Consider the following 18,136-nt stretch of genomic DNA (forward strand, 5'->3'; position numbering starts at 1 on the left):
GCCTCAGCTAGAAGGACTGTCTGGGGCCCTGAATGTTGGTGAAGGAGGAAGTGTAAGGATTCTAACCTATTCTCCGTGTTACCTCGAACCTATTCTACAATTCTGATGCATGATCAAAAGTAAACGAAAACGTGTATAGCGAAAATCTATGAGGAAACACAAGACTTCTCGGGTCAGCATCATATGGATCAGGAATAAAGCAATTGAAATGCATTACATTTGAAATTAATTCAATAATTTTATTCAACGGCTACAAAGACTATATAGGGTATAATGTCAATTTCCTTGTCTATGGTTACCTTTACTGAATGCACAAAAGATAGATTGTTCCATCTTGAGGCTTTGATAAAATTCAACAACCTGTCAACTGAATTTATGGTGAACAAGTCATAAAAATCAAGGTTTTAACTTCTTTATTAAAATTCGGAATCTAACACATTTCTACCTCTTTGCCACGTGAAAGGAACAAAAAGTGATAACCAAACTTCGTCGGCACAGCTTACAAGTTTCAGATATCAGATACAGCTGGATCTCGCAATGTTTGCCGTGACAGGCTTTGCCTGAGCCTCGTGTTTAACCACGCAGGAGAAAAGCTCGTGTGAGTTCCAGTCTGAGGTTGGCAGAGTCAGGTAGCTGCTCGCACTGAACGTGTTGTCTGTCTCTTGCTGGATCGGACTGGTCTGAATTCCATTCTTTCTCTTACTGCCGTCGACAGTCCACTCAATGTCCACTCTGCCGGGATTAAACCCGCTCACTAAACACACCAGGGTCGCTGTACCCTTAGCCGTGACCTCCACCGCTGAAGGTGGGAGTAAAGAGACAGTGGGGAAACGGGGATCTGTTTATAATAAAACATCAAGAATTAGTAAAAATAGTAAATTTCTTCAGCCAAAGCATCATCTCAATTCAAAATACATTTCGTTTCGTACTGATATGTTCAATTCGATAACCAGAAAGGGGTATAACTGCTTTGAACAAGAATCTTCGTCAGAACCGATGTAGCTATTGTGTGGCGGGGTGGCGGTGGAATGAGAAGAAACGGAGTCACATTCTGCGATTGTTTTTCAAAAGGTGACAGTGTAAACTGGTTTAGAACTCCTGCTGAGCATTTTTTATATGTTGTTTCTGTTAATTGCTCTTCCGGAACTGATTTCATTTCGGAATCAGAATCAGAATCAGGTTTATTATCACCAGCATGTGACGTGAAATTTATCAACTTAGCAGCAGCAGTTCAATGCAATACATAATCTGGCAGAGAGAGAAAAAAACAATAATAATAAATAAAATAAAACATTATAATAAATAAGCAAGTAAATCAATTACGTATACAGTATAGAATAGATTATTTAAAAATGTGCAAAAACAGAAATACTATATATTTTTTTAAAAAGTGAGGTAGTGTCCAAAGCTTCAAAGTCCATTTGGCAGAGGGGAAGAAGTTGTTCCTGAATCGCTGAGTGTGTGCCTTCAGGTTTCTGTATCTCCGCCCTGATAGTAACAGTGAGAAAACGACATGCCCTGGGTGCTGGAGGTCTTTAATAATGGATGCTGCCTTTCTGAGACACCGCTCCCTGAAGATATCCTGGGTACTTTGTAGGCTAGTGCTCAAGATGGAGCTGACTGGATTTACAACCTTCTGCAGCTTCTTTTAGTCCTGTGCAGTAGCCCCTGCATACCAGACAGTGATGCAGCCTGTCAGAATGCTCTCCACGGTACAACTAAAGAAGTTATTGAGTCTATTGGTTGACATACCAAATCGCTTCAAACTCCCAATAAAGTATAGCCGCTGTCTTGCCTTCTTTATGACTACATCAATATGCTGGGACCAGGTTAGATCCTGAGAGATCTTGACACCCAGGAACTTGAAGCTGCTCACTCTCTCCACTTCTGATCCCTCTATGAGGATTGGTAAGCATTCCTTCGTCTTACCCTTCCTGAAGTCCACAGTCAGCTCTTTCGTCTTCCTGACGTTGAGTGTCAGGTTTTTGCTGTGGCACCATTCCACTAGTTTCCGTATCTCACTCGTCACCAGCTGAGAGTCTACCAACTATGGATATTTCCTCCATAATTCACAAAAAACTTGGAGTGTAGTTATCGACTAATTCAACAGAATATCCTAACTCAATAGTCATTTAACCGTTACAAGTTTATTTCTATATTCGGATTAAGCAGACAGCGATCACCGGGAGATATGGATTGAAGGTAAGCACGGAAAATGACCCCGTCACGGAATTCATGTTCGAAAATGATTGATTGATTGATAGATAGATAGATAGATAGATAGATAGATAGATAGATAGATAGATAGACAGACAGACAGACAGACAGACAGACAAACAGACGGAATTAGTGAATTGGTTGAAAAGTTAAGAAACAGGGGGTTTCATTAGGGGAGCCATAACTTTAGTAACTTTAAAGTCCGGTCGACTTAGGGTTTTATTGCCGGCAAGTCTGTCTTATCAGAGAGCAATGAGAATAAGATTCGGTTCTGACACGTCAAAGTGAGAAAGCATTTCCATGGAATTTGACAATTTAATGAAGCCGCTAAATGCCTTCAACCGAAGTTTTAACTCAGTTCCATTAAACAGACGAAGCAACGGGATGGACAGATCAGGCGACATCTCAGGGAATCCCACCGTAATAACTAAGCCCGTGAAACGGAGTACTCTGATAATGCGGCCATAATTGATGTGTTCGATTCTTCGCTGTCTTTCTTCTTGTTAGAAATTGGTCGCTTTTCTTCAATATTTCACTAGAAAATAATTATTTTTCAATTCCAATTAAATCATGAGATTTTATAATCAAGTGAGCTGGCTTGTGCGCTGCAGGTGCCACCCTGTACTTCAGAATCAGAATGTCAAATGCGGCTGGGTTTAAGGCACCCTTCTGTAAGTCTTGCGGCACAAGAACTTTCCATTTGGATTGTTCCGTCTGGATGAGTGGATTAAAACTAACTACAACCCCGAGAATCACCAGGACGTACATGTAATAACGAATCAGCAGGACGTACATGTAATAACGAATCACCACGACGTACATGGAATAACGAATTTTGCGAAGACGGCTATTCCCGGAAATATATATCCATAAGACACAGGAGCAGACGTAGGCTATTCGGCCCATCGAGTCTGCTCCGCCATTTTATCATGAGCTGATCCATTTTATCCTATTTAGTCCCACTGCCCCGCCTTCTCACCATAACCTTTCATGCCCTCGCTACTCAGATACCTATCAATCTCTGCCTTAAAGACACCCAATGACTTGGCCTCCACTGCTGCCCGTGGCAACAAATTCCATAGATTCACCACCCTCTGACTAAAAAAATTTCTTCGCATTTCTGTTCTGAAAGGGCGCCCTTCAATCCTGAAGTCATGCCCTCTCGTACTAGACTCCCCCATCATGGGAAACAACTTTGCCACATCCACTCTGTCCATGCCTTTCAACATTCGAAATGTTTCTATGAGGTCTCCCCTCATTCTTCTAAACTCCAAGGAATACAATCCAAGAGCGGACAAATGTTCCTCATATGTTAACCCTCTCATTCCCGGAATCATTCTAGTGAATCTTCTCTGTACCCTCTCCAACGTCAGCACATCCTTTCTTAAATAAGGAGACCAAAACTATCCGCAGTGCTCCAAGTGAGGTCTCACCAGCGCCTTACAGAGCCTCAACATCACATCCCTGCTCCTATACTCTATTCCTCTAGAAATGAATGCCAACATTGCATTCGCCTTCTTCACTACCGACTCAACCTGGAGGTTAACTTTAAGGGAATCCTGTACGAGGATTCCCAAGTCCCGTTGCGTCTCAGAACTTTGAATTCTTTCCCCATTTAAATAGTAGTCTGCCCGTTTATTTTTTCTGCCAAAGTGCATAACCATACACTTTCCAACATTTTACTTCATTTGCCACTTCTCTGCTCATTCTTCCAATCTATACAAGTCTCTCTGCAGACTCGCCGTTTCCTCAGCACTACCGGCCCCTCCACCTATTTTCGTATCGTCAGCAAACTTAGCCACAAAGCCCTCTATTCCATAATCGAAATCGTTGATGTACAATGTAAAAAGAAGCGGCCCCAACACTGATCCCTGTGGAACACCACTGGTAACCGGCAGCCAACTAGAATAGGATATCTTTATTCCCACTCTCTGTTTCCTGCCAATCAGCCAATGCTCTATCCACGTATGTAACTTTCCTGTAATTCCATGGGCTCTTATCTTGTTAAGCAGCCTCATGTGTGGCACCTTGTCAAAGGCCTTCTGAAAATCCAAATATACAACATCCACTGCATCTCCCTTGTTTAGCCTACTGGTAATTTCCTCAAAAAATTGTAATAGGTTTGTCAGGCAGGATTTTCGTTTAAGGAATCCATGCTGGGTTCTGCCTATCTTGTCATATGCCTCCAGGTACTCTGTAACCTCATCCTTGACAATCGACTCCAACAACTTCCCAACCACCGACGTCAAGCTAACAGGTCTATAATTTCCTTTTTGCTTCCTTGCCCCCTTCTTAAATAGCGGAGTGACATTTGCAATCTTCCAGTCGTCCGGAACCATGCCAGAATCTATCGACTTTTGAAAGATCATCGCTAATGCCTCCGCAATCTCCACAACTACTTCCTTCAGAACACAAGGGTGCATTCCATCTGGTCCAGGAGATTTATCTACCTTTAGCCTATTCAGCTTCCTGAGTACTTTTCTGTCGTTATTGTGACTGCGCACACTTCTCTTCCCTGCCACTCTTGAGTGTCCGGTACCCTGCTGTCTTCCTCAGTGAAGACTGATGCAAAATACTTGTTCAGTTCCTCAGCCATCTCCTTATCTCCCATTGCAATTTCTCCAGCATCATTTTCTATCGGTCTTATATCTACTCTCACCCGTCTTTTACTCTTTATATACTTGAAAAAGCTTTTAGTATCCTCTTTGATATTATTTGCTAACTTCCTTTCATAGTTAATCTTTTCCCTCTTAATGACCTTCTTAGTTTCCTTTTGTAAGGTTTTAAAAACTTCCCAATCCTCTGTCTTCCCACTAATTTTTACTTCCTTGTATGCCTTCTCCTTAGCTTTAACTTTGGCTTTGACTTCTCTTGTCAACCACGGTTGCATCCTTTTTCCACTCGAAAATTTCTTCTTTTTTGGAATATACCTGTCTTGCACATTCCTCATTTCTCGCACAAACTCCAGCCACTGCTGCTCTGCCGTCTTTCCTGCCAGTGTCTCTTTCCAGTCAACTTTGGCCAGTTCCTCTCTCCTTTACTCCACTGAAACACCGACACATCAGATTTCAGCTTCTCTTTTTCTAATTTCACAGTGAACTCAATCATGTTATGATCACTGCCTCCTAAGGGTTCTCTTCACCTCAATCTCTCCAATCACCTCCGGTTCATTACACAATACCCAATCCAGTACAGCCGATCCCCTAGTGGGCTCAACAACAAGCTGTTCTAAAAAGCCATCTCGCAGACATTTTAGAAATTCTCTCTCTTGAGATCCAGTGCCGACCTGATTTTTCCAATCTACTCGCATGTTAAAATCCCCCACAATTATCATAACACTTCCCTTCTGACAAGCCTTTTCTACTTCCAGTTGTAATTTGTAGTCCACGTCCCTGCAGCTGTTTGGAGGCCTATAAATAACTGCCATCAGGGTCCTTTTACCCCTGCTATTCCTTTGCTCAACCCATAAAGTTTCTGCACCTTCCGATCCTATATCACCTTTTTCTAATGATTTAATATCATTTCTTACCAATAAAGCCACGCCTCCCCCTCTGCCTACCTTCCTATCGTTCCGATACACAGTGTATCCTTGGACGTTCAGCTCCCAGAGACATGCATCCTTTAGCCAGGTCTCAGTGATGGCCACAATATCATACCTGCCAATCTGTAGCTGTACAACAAGGTATCAACAAGGTATCAACACGGAAATGAATTCGGTATAGTGCAGCAAGCATATTACGAGAAAATAGGCGCTGACAACTAATACTGTGTATCCATATACACACAGCCGAAGGGAGTTCGACCTGAAATATTAACGTAGTTACTCTTTTCACCAATCCATCCAGCCTTCTGGCCCATTGCTTTTTAGATTTCCAAAATTTGCATTTTTCATGCCCACTTCACCTGCGCCGTGAACGCCATTTCAGAGGCATAAAATTAAACCACATAATATGTTTTTAAGAATCCAGTCGTTCGTCACGATTCATGCCGAGCTGATTAATTTACCATAAGAACAGTCGATAACGACGATCAATAATTAGCTCGAATCGAATTATTTAGATACTTAACATATTATTGTGTTTCGCGAGTGTTCAACATTTTTAGAACCTTTTTGCTGCAGTTTTTCATGCTCAGACATCGACCTAAATTCGATGTACTCAACTTCTAAAACAGCACCCGAACCCAATTAAAATGGATAAACCTTGAAGCGTTCTACCTGCCTAACCAAATTCTTATCCAAGTTTCGATTCCGAATTACTAATTTCTAGGATATAAACATAAATGGCCCTTGGGATGAGGGAGACATCTGAAGAGTTGGGTTTTTGAAAAACTAAATTGTAAGAAAAATCAGTTTCACTCAATAGATACAAACAAAATGCTGGAGGAACTCAGCAAGTCAGACAGCATCAATTGGAAAAAGTACAGTCGACGTTTCGGGCCGAGACCCTTCGGCAGGATCACGGCCCGAAACGTCGACAGTACTTTTTTCCATAAATATTGCCTAATATTGAGTTCCTCCAGCATTTTGTGTGTGTTGCTTGGATTTCCAGCATCTGCAAATTTTCTCTTGTTTGAGTGTTAGTCAATAATCATGTTTATTATTTATCTTTGTAAACAAGAACTAGGAGCAATCTTGCATGAAGAAACAGTATTTTACTTACTTCCAATACTCAGCCTCGTTCCTTTGCCGAAGAATAAGCCGTTTTTCCACATGGCACAGTAATAATCCGCAGCGTCCTCAGGTTGAACGTTAGGTATTGTGAATGTCGCAGTGTTGCCCGACACAGAGCCGGAGAAACGGTCTGGAATTCCCGAGCCTTTGTAAATACTACTACCGGACCAATAGTATATCAGAAGCCGGGGAATCTTTCCAGGAATCTGCCGTTACCAGTACACATTGTCGCTACCTAAACTGGCGCCAGACATGGTACAGGTGATTTGAACGTTCTGACCCAGAGAGGTGGACTTCGAAGGTGGCTGGTTTACTGTGATTTCCGCGTTTGAATCTGAAAAAAAAAAGACGAAGATCAGAGAAAACAATAAAGTCCACTTACAGTACTGATACTGATACAGTAGTAAACTATGGTAACGACTACCCATGGAATAGTGCTGACAAGATATCTGCCTCTGATGAAAGTAAAATACTCACGAACTGCGCAAAGCACCAGCGCACTGAAAACACGCATCCAGTAAGACATTGCTGTTAGATGACTGGAGCTCCGACAGGCGACCGCTTCTCAGATGTTTCCCCAGCCCACTTATAAATCGGGTGACGAGGCGTCATGTGTAGGTCTATTTATGCAAATCAGCCAAATCGGAACGTTCCTTGACTCCAATCAGAAGTTGCCAGATGCATGCTGAGTTAAACTATTCCTCGTATATTCGGCAGATATAGACTTGCTTATGAATTTTGTATCGTCACATGCGTTAATGTTTTATTAAGTATAAATAGAAATTGAACAATATTAACCGTCTCTTCATTATCAATTGAAATTTGTAAATTTTCGTAATTTTAGAAACCACAAATTCCATAACCTTCCAAGCCCAAGCATGGAAGGCACGAGAAGGATTAATATACTACTCCAAGCTGCATTTGAATTGTTTTAGGATTGTCAATTAATTGTCAGTTCTGAGAATCTCTGTGTACAGTCTGTGCTGCTTGCGGGAGGGCCCTGCTGTCTGTGAACCACACGAACGCACAGAAGATTTTTTCCCCAAAGAACAGCAGCAGTAACAACTGCATAGAGCAAAATGGTGTTGCAATTCACTTCAAAGCAGTCAAAATGGGGCTATACATTTTACTCACAAACAAAAGGAAATCTGCAGTTGCTGAAATCTGAGCAACACACACAAAATGCTGTCTGACCTGCTGTGTGTGTGTGGCTATATACTTAATCGACACGATGACCTAAATGGTAGATATATTGATATGTAATTTTATTTTTATTTGATATAATTATTTTCAGACTGCACATGGACTATTGCGAGCACATTTAGACCCTTTATCTAAGAAAGGATGTGCTGGCATTGGGAGCAAGTTTACAATAATGACTCCGAGAATGAAAGAGTTAACGTATGAAGAGTGTCTAATGGCTCTGGGCCTGTACTCGCTGGAATTTAGAAGAATAGGGGAGGAGGGGTGTCCAGTGAAACTTGTTGAATATTGAAAGGTTTAGATAGAGTGGATGCAGAGAGGGTGCTTCCGAGAGTGAAGGAGTCTCGGACCGGAGGGCGCAGCCTCAGGATATAAGGGCGTCCCTTTAGAACAGAGGAATTTCTTTAGCCAGAGGGTGGTGAATCTGTGGAATTCATTGCCACAGAGGATTGTGAAGGCCAAGTCATTGAGTATATTGATAGTTCTTGATTAGTCAGGGCGTCAAAGGTTCGGGTAGAAGTCAGGAGAATGGGTTTGAGAGGGATAATAAATCAGCCATGACGGAATGGCGGAGAAAACCCCATGGGCCAAATGCCGTAATTCTGCTCCTATGTCTTATGTAATTATGGTCTTATTGTGAATTTTGAATAGAAAAATCCGTCGCTGCACGAGGAATAAAGAACAATGTCTGCAAAATCGCCTTCAGGTCCGTGACAGAAAAGATGTAATGTCTTAATGATTGCGGATCCTCTCCTTCCCTCTGACAAAATATAAAGGTTCAAAAAGTCATACTAGGAAACTTTTTGGAATTCTATTTGTTAAAGGGAGAACAAGTGAGGATCACAGAGGAAAACGGCGCGTCCTTTTTAAAGAGCGTAAAAGCCGAGATTACATGAGAAGTATTAATGTAACTCCAGATTTTAATAGCAATTTGAGACATTTATATAGCACTTGCAACAGGAGTACTGGAAAAGTGAACAAACATGCGAACGATCTGGAGCCTGCAACCTGAGAAATTGCTTCTACGGTTTTAGGGGCTTGACGTGGCTGCACGAGCGTGGGCATTTCAAACCGGATGCAGACATTCTCCCGAGTGAAGTTCTTACAAGCACCAATATCAATGGAAGCAATATCGTAATGATAAATCCAGAAAAACAACTTCGATCAGTTTAGGGTTATTAATGCACTGAGACGAACGGTGTGTTATGTTTTGCGTGAGGGAGTTTATATATATATCTTTTACTTCATGCAAAGCTAACATCGATTAAACCTTGAAAATCGACATCCGCTAATGGTTTTATCAATTCAAACTACATTAGAATTTTAAGTGGAATGGGCAGAAAGAATTGGAAAGGGGAACAGAAAGGGCAATCCAGACAGAAATTGTTTCAAATGGATACATCTGCAGAATAAAAGGAAATCCAAAACGTTCTGAGACTATTATTGTAAAGGTATGAGAATGAAACGATTCAGGAGGATAATGTATAATTGTGTAATTCAGGTAATTCAGGGACCATCTGATACAATAAGCGATTTCCTTGCATTCAGTGAAAAGTACTCTCAACCCCATTCTCCTGCCTTCTCGCTGTAAGCCGGACTCCCTTGCTAATTAAGAAACCATCAACCTCTGCTTTAAATATACCCAATGAATTGGCCTACACAGCCGTCTGCGGAAATGAATTCCACAGATTTACTACCCGCTGGCTAAAAAAAAAACTGTTCCTCATCTCTGTTCTGAACAGAAGTCCTTCTATTCTGAGGGTGCAGACCCTCTGGTCCCAGACTCCCCATTATAGGAGATATCCTCTGCACATCCACTCTATCTAGGTCTTTCAATATTCTATAAATTTCAATGATATCCCCCCCCCCCCCGTTCTTCTAAACTCTAGCATGTATAGGCCCAGAGCCGTGAAACGCTCCTCATATGTTAACGTTTTCATTCCAGGGTTCATTCTCGTGAACTTCATCAGGACCCTCTGCAATCCCAGTACATCCCTCCTGAAATAAAGGGCACAAAAATACTAACAATAATCCTAGTGCTGTCTGACCAGTGCCTTATAAAGCCTCAGCACTCTATTCATATTATGATCACTGCTTCCTAAGGGTCCATAAACCTTAAGCTCTCTAATCCAATCCAGAATTGCCTTTTCCCTCGTGCTTCAACCACCCTTAGCTCTAAATCGCCATCTGGTGTGCATTGTATAAATTCCTTCTCTTGGGATCCAGCACCAACCTGATGTTCACAATCTGCCTGCATACTGACATCCCCAACGGCTGTCGTTAGAGTGCCTTTTCACATACCTTTTCTGTCTCCCGTTGTAATTTGTAGTCCACATCCTGACTACTGTTCGGAGGCCTATATATAACTCCGATCAGGATCTTTTTACTCTTGAATTCTTTTAACTCTAGTCACAAGGATTTGACATTTGCCGACCCTATGTCACCTCTTACTAACGATTTGATTTATTTTTTATCAACAGAGCCACCCAACCCCCTCTGCTTACCCGCTTGTCCTTTCGATAAACTGTGCATCTTTGGGTCCCAACTATGATCTTCTTTCAGTCTCTGCTCGGTTATGCCCAAAATGTCATACCTGCCCATTTCTAACTGTGTTACAAGATCATCTAACTTGTTCAGTATAATGCCTGCATTCAAGTATAACATCTGCAATCCCGTATTGAGCGGCCTTTTCGATTGTGATTCCATGTTACCCGAAGTTAAATTCTTATCCCTTTCTAAACTTCTTGTCTTTTTCCAGCACTCCCCTTCTCTATCAGTTTATTCTCACTTTTCTCCTTCAGTTCCATTGAATGAACGGGTGGCAAAGAGTTGATATTAGCGGTGAGCCTTTCGACAATGGAAGATAAGCCCAAAATGAAACAGTGGGAATAGTCAGAAGACCTGGAAGAGTCTGAATTTGTCCTCGCCTTTCGACTCTGCTGAAGTCTTGCTGATTTTGCTTTCACACCTCCGAGAAAAGAATCCCATGGCTGAATCTTCACACCTGGGAGCCATGCCGTTATCAGACTGGAACACTTTCTTCCACACTCCTATTGGTCTTGACCATAAGACCATAAAGATATAGGAGCAGAATTAGGCCATTTGGCCCATCGAGTCTGCTCTACAATTTCATCATTGCTGATCCATTTATCCTCTCAGCCTCAATCTCCTGCCTTCTCCCTGTATCCTTTCATGCCCTGAACAATCAAGAATCTATCAACCTCGGCCTTAAATATACATAAATTATTGTCTTCCACAGCCCCCAGTAGCAACAAATTCCACTGATTCACCACTGTCTAGTGAAAGTAATTCCTCCTCATCTCTGTTCTAAAATCATGCCTCTCTATTCTGAGGCTGTGTCCCCTGGTTTTAGACTCTCCCACCATAGGAAATATCCTCTCCACATCCACTTTATCGAAGCCTTTCAACTTTCTATAGGTTCCAATTAGATTTCCCCATCATTCTTCTGTACTCTAGTGTGTTGGGCACGTGGCCAAGTGGTCAAGGCGTTCTCTAGTGATCTGAAGGTCTCCAGTTCGAGCCTCAGCTGTGGCAGCGTGTTTGTGTCCTTGAGCAAGGCACTTAAGCACACATTGCTCTAGTGTCTGTGCGAGGAGTGGTGCCCCACACAGACTTCGAATCTGTGCCTTGTAAGGCATGAAAATGCCCGACGCAGGCCTCTCATGGTCTGAGTCAACGTTCCCCCTCCCTAGTGATTACAGGCCAAGAGGCCTGTACGTCATACGTCATACGTCAAGCCATTCAATCCTGGACCCATTTTCGTGATCCTCCTTTGAATCCTCTCCAGTGTCAGCACATCCTTTCTAAGATAAGGGACCCAAAACTACTCACAATACTGCAAGTGAGGCCAAGCTTCATCATTAGATTAGATTAGATTAGGTAAAATTATGAGGACACGCAGTCCTCTTTTATTGTCATTTAGTAATGCATGCATTAAGAAATGATACAATTTGTTCCTCCAGAATGATACCACAGAAACACAAGACAAACCAACACTAAAAAAAAAACTGACAGAAACCACATAATTATAACATATAGTTACAACAGTACAAAGCAATACCGTAATTTGATGAAGAACAGACCATGGACACGGTAAAAAAAAAGTCTCAAAGTCTCTCGAAAGTCCCATCATCTCACGCAGACGGTTTAAGGGAGAAGCTCTCCCTGCCATGAGCTTCCAGCGCCGCAAATTTGCCGATGCAGCATCCTGGAAGCACCTGACCACAGTCCGACTCTGAGTCCATCCAAAAACTTCGAGCTTCCGACCAGCCCTCCGACACCGAGCACCGAGCACCATCTCTGCCGAGCGCTTCGATCCTGGCCCCGGCAACAGGCAATAGGCAAAGCCAAGGATTTGGGGCCTTCCCTCCGGAGATTCTCGATCGCACAGTAGCAGTGGCAGCGAAGCAGGCATTTCAGATTCTCACGTCTGTCTCCATCAAATCAGGATTGTGCACGGCCCCTATTTAACAAATACCATGTCAATTCGGAGGGCCGCGCCGCCATCTTCTCCTCCCCTCCATTAAATAAATCTTTCATTTTATAGTCTAGTCTTCTTGAAATGAAAGTCAACATCGCATTTGCTCTCCTCATCACTGACTCGGTCTGCAAATTAACCTTTAAGGAATCCTTCACAAGGACCCCCAAGTGCCTTTGCGCTACAGATTTTTAAATATTTCTCTCCAATTAGAAAATCACTACCAAAGTGATTTAGCTATGCTCCTAGTAGGGTCACCCATGGCGCTAAGGTCGAAGGTAAGGTCCCTGACAAAGAACAATCCAACCAAGACCTCAACGGTTGAACAGGCGGATGAAGTTACTTCGAACTGAACGGCTGTGAAGGCGGATGAAGGCTGCATGAAATCCATCAGCTTCAATCGTCGTGGTTCCATGCCATTGGAATCAGTTGGTAGATTTGTGAAGTATCGTGTGCTTCTTGGAGTGCAACATCAAGTACACGTTAAACAAATACACGCACAGGCGTCTTCACTCCGTGGGCCACTTCAGAATGAAGACCATCATCCTCGACCTCGAGGGATAGCCACGATGACCAAAGTGCATTGACGATACACTTCCCGACACAGTATTCCATCTGCCACTTCATTGTCTGTTCACCTAATCTGTCTAAATCCTTCTGTAGCCTCTCTACTTCCACTAAACTACCTGTCACTCCATCTATCTTCGTATCGTTTAAAAAATTTGCAACGAAGCCACCAATACCGTCATCCAAGTCATTGCCATATAACGTAAAAGAAAGCAGTCCCAAGAGGGACTGCTGTGGAATCCCACTAGTCACCGGCAGCCAACCACAAAATGCTCCCTTTATTCTAACTCCTTATCTCCTGCCAATCTGACTTTGCTTTATCCATGGTAGAATCTTTCTTGTGATACTATGGGCTTGTACCTTGTTACGCAGCCTCGTGTGTGGCACCTTGTCAAAGGCCTTCTGAAAATCCAGAATCCAACATCAACTGATTCTCTTTTGTATAACCTCCCTACTAATTCTTCAAAGGATTCCAACAGATCTGTCAGGCAAGATTTTCCCTTGAGGAAACCATTCCCTTGGGTGACCCTGAGATCTCATCCTTAACAATCGACTCCAAAATTTTCCAAGCACTGAGGTCAGACTAACTGGCCTACAATTTCCTTTCTTCTGCCTCTCTGCCTTCTTGAATACAGGAGTGACATTTGCAATTTTCCAGTCTTCTGGATCTATTCCAGGATGCTACAAAGATTATTTCTTTTTTAAACTGACTCTTGGTGAGATGTGCTGTCGCCACAAGCGAGTAGGGTGTTGTACGGTCATCAGTGAATTAGTTTGTGCTTTGGGAAATTTCTGCTTTAAACCAAACCACTAAACACAAATTGCCTAGTTGTTAACCTTATGTATGTAAAAGTTGCATTCTTCTGCTTAGGAGAAATTCCTCTGGGATCCTACAGGCATTAACCCGCCTTATAAAGAGATGCACTCAAAACATATTCCAATACAGTCAGGGAAAATATAGTCTAGAACGTAGAAAACATTCCCAGGAATATGATACCAGCAGAATCTAAAGGCCCAAGAGGACATGCGCTTCAAGTGGAAAATAACATTCACATCTCGTTGTGGTTTGGAAATCTATCGTTATTTCTTTATTACCGTTGGAGTTAAATTATGGAATTGCGGCACTGGTAATAGACTTAGGAAAATAATTCGTAAGTGTGACATTGGAAAAGTGTGTATGGAAGTGGATGAGATAGCAAAGGTACTTAATCAGTACTTTGCTTCAGTATTCACTACGGAAGAGGATCATGGCAATTGTAGGGATGACTTGCAGCGGATTGAAAAGCTGGAGCATGTAGATATTAAGGAAGAGGATGTGCTGGAGCTCTTGGAAAGCAACAAGTTGGATAAGTCACCGGGACCGGACGGGATGGACCCAAGGCTACTGTGGGAGCCGAGGGGGGAGATTGCTGAGCCTCTGGCGATGATCTTTGCATCATCAATGAGGACGGGAGAGTTCCGGAGCATTGGAAGGTGCTGATGTTTTTCCATTATTCAAGAAAGGGAGTTGAGGTAGCCCAGGAAATTATAGACGAGTGGGTCTTACTTCAATGGTTGGTAAGTTGATGGAGAATATCATGAGAAGCTGGATTTATGAACATTTGGAGAGGCATAATATGATTAGGAATAGCCAGCATGGCTTTGTCAAAGGCAGGTCGTGCCTTACGAGCCAGACTGATCTTTTTGAGGATGTGACTAAACACATTGATGATGGCAGAGCAGTAGATGTAGTGTACAGTGGCATGCAAAAGTATGGGCACCCCTGGTCAAAATTTCTGTTACTGTGAATAGCTAAGCGAGTAAAAATGACCAGATTTCCAAAAGGCATGAAGTTAAAGATGACACATTTCTTTAATATTTTAAGCAAGGTTACTTTTTTTTATTTCCATCTTTTACAGTTTCAAAATAAGAAAAAAAAAGGAAAAGAGCCCGAAGCAAAAGTTTGGGCACCCTGCATGGTCAGTACTTAGTAACACCAATGCTCGGTACTCAGTAAAACCCCCTTTGGCAAGTATCACAGCTTGTAAACACTTTCTGTAACTAGCTAAGAGTCTTTCAATTCTTGTTTGAGGGATTTTCGCTCATTCTTCCTTGCAAAAAGCTTCTAGGTCTGTGAGATTCTTGGGCCGTCTTGCAGGCACTGCTCTTTGAGGTCTATCCATGGACAAAGTCAGCATGGATTTGTGAAAGGAAAATCATGTCTGACGAATCTCATAGAATTTTTTTGAGGATGTAACTAGTAGAGTGGATAGGGGAGAACCAGTGGATGAGGTATATTTGGATTTTCAAAAGGCTTTTGACAAGGTCCCACACAGGAGATTAGTGTGCAAACTTAAAGCACACGGAATTGGGGGTAAGGTATTGATGTGGATAGAGAATTGGTTAGCAGACAGGAAGCAAAGAGTGGGAATAAACGGTACCTTTTCAGAATGGCAGGCAGTGACTAGTGGGGTACCGCAAGGCTCAGTGCTGGGACCCCAGTTGTTTACAATATATATTAATGACTTGGATGAGGGAATTAAATGCAACATCTCCAAGTTTGCGGATGACACGAAGCTGGGCGGCAGTGTTAGCTGTGAGGAGGATGCTAAGAGGATGCAGGGTGACTTCGATAGGTTGGGTGAGTGGGCAAATTCATGGCAGATGCAATTTAATGTGGATAAATGTGAAGTAATCCACTTTGGTGGCAAAAATAGGAAAACAGATTATTATCTGAATGGTGGCCGATTAGGAAAAGGGGAGGTGCAACGAGACCTGGGTGTCATTATACACCAGTCACTGAAAGTGGGCATGCAGGTACAGCAGGCGGTGAAAAAGGCGAATGGTATGCTGGCATTTATAGCAAGAGGATTCGAGTACAGGAGCAGGGAGGTTCTACTGCAGTTGTGCAAGGCCTTGGTGAGACCACACCTGGAATATTGTGTGCAGTTTTGATCCCCGAATCTGAGGAAAGACATTCTTGCCATAGAGGGGGTACAAAGAAGGTTCACCAGATTGATTCCTGAGATGGCAGGACTTGCATATGTTGAAAGACTGGATCGACTAGGCTTATACTCTCTGGAATCTAGAAGACTGAGGGGGGATCTGATTAAAACATATAAAATTCTAAAGGGATTGGACAGGTTAGATGCAGGAAGATTGTTCCCGATGTTGGGGAAGTCCAGAATGAGGGGTCACAGTTTCAGGATAAAGGTGAACCCTTTTAGGACCGAGATGAGGAAAAACTTCTTCATACAGAGAGTGGTGAATCTGTGGAATTCTCTGCCACAGGATACAGCTGAGGCCAGTTCATTGGCTATATTTAAGAGGGAGTTAGATAAGGCCCTTGTGGCTAAAGGGATCAGTGGGTATGGAGGGAAGGCTGGTACAGGGTTCTGAGTTGGATGATCAGCCATGATAGTAATGAATGGCGGTGCGGGCTCGAAGGACCGAAAGGCCTACTCTCGCTCCTATTTTCTATTTTTTTTATGTTTCTATTTTCGATTATGTTTAGGTCAGGGGACTGTGAGGACCGTGGCAAAACCTTCAGCTTGTGCCTCTTAAGGTAGTTCATTGTGGCCTTTGAGGTGTCTTTAGGATCATTATCCTGTTGTAGAAGCCATCCTGTTTTCATCTTCAGCTTTTTTACAGACGGTGTGATGTTTGCTTCCACAATTTGCTGGTTCTTGATTGAATTCATTCTTCCCTCTACCAGTGAAATATTCCCCGTACCACTGGCGGCAACACAAGCCCAAAGCATGATCGATCACACCCGTGCTTAACAGTTGGAGAAGTGTTCTTTTCATGAAATTCTGCACCCTTTTATCTCCAAACATGCCTTTGCTCATTGCAGCGAAAAAGTTCTATTTTAACTTCATCAATCCACATGTTTCCAAAATGCATCAGGCTTGTTTAGATATTCCTTTGCAAACTTCTGACACTGAAGTTTTTGGTGAGGAAGCAGGAAATATTTTCTTCTGATGACTCTTCCATGAGGGTCATATTTGTGCAGGTGTTGCTGCACAGTAGAACAGTGCACCACCAATCCAGAGTCTGTTAAATTTTCCTGAAGGTCTTTTGCAGTCAAAAGGGGGTTTTGATTTGCCTTTCTAGCAATCCTACGAGCATTTCTCTTGTAAAGTTTTCTTGGTCTTCCAGACCTCAACTTGATCTCCACCGTTCCTGTTAACTGCCATTTCTTAATTACATTACGAACTGAGGAAACAGCTACCTGAAAACGCTTTACTATCTTCTTATAGCCTTCTCCTGCTGTGTGGACATCAATTCTTTTAATTTTCAGAGTGCTAGGCTGCTGCTTAGAGGAGCCCATGGCGGCTGTTTGTTGGGACAAGGTTTGAGGAGTCAGGGTATTTATAAAGCTTTGAAATTTGCGTAACCTGTCTTTCCTAATGATGATTGTGAACAGGCCATAGCCCTAACAAGCTAATTAATATCTGAGACCTTGGTAAAAGTTATCTGAGAGCTCAAATCTCTTGTGGTGCCCAAACTTTTGCATGGTGCTCCTTTCCTTTTTTTCACTCTAAAATTGTACAAAACAAAAATAATACACTAATCTTGTTTAAAATATTGAAAAGAATATTTCAATTTTAACTTTATGACTTTTGGAGATCAGTTCATCTTCTACTCACTTAACTATTCACAGTAACAGAAATTTTGACCAGGGATGCCCAAACTTTTGCATATCCTTGTATATGGATTTCAGCAAAGCATTTGATAAGGAACCCATACAAGGCTTATTGAGAAGGTAAGGAGGCATGGGATCTAAGAGGACCTAGCTTTGTGGATCAAGAACTGGCTTGCCCACAGAAGGCAAAGAGTGGTTGTAGACGGGTCATATTCTGCATGGAGGTCGGTGACCAGTGGTGTGCCTCAGGGATCTGTTCTGGGATCGCTACTCCTCGTGAGTTTTATAAATGACCTGGATGGGTGGAGGGATGGGTTAGTCAATTTGCTGATAACACAAATGTTGGAGTTGTTTT

The 18,136-nt window shown here is 42.5% G+C and overlaps 1 protein-coding gene across 1 annotated transcript; it reads right to left on the reverse strand.

The window, feature by feature from the left end:
• Positions 1 to 267: 267 nt before the first annotated feature.
• Positions 268 to 7,435, reverse strand: LOC134359816 (immunoglobulin lambda-1 light chain-like). The gene is given in 3 exon segments (XM_063073502.1): positions 268 to 838; positions 6,879 to 7,223; positions 7,367 to 7,435. Coding segments are annotated over 3 exon segments (717 nt in total). The 5' UTR covers positions 7,416 to 7,435; the 3' UTR covers positions 268 to 515.
• Between the last annotated feature and the right edge of the window lie 10,701 nt (positions 7,436 to 18,136).

Source organism: Mobula hypostoma, chromosome 2 (genome assembly GCF_963921235.1).
Source record: "Mobula hypostoma chromosome 2, sMobHyp1.1, whole genome shotgun sequence".
Lineage (NCBI taxonomy): Eukaryota > Metazoa > Chordata > Chondrichthyes > Myliobatiformes > Myliobatidae > Mobula > Mobula hypostoma.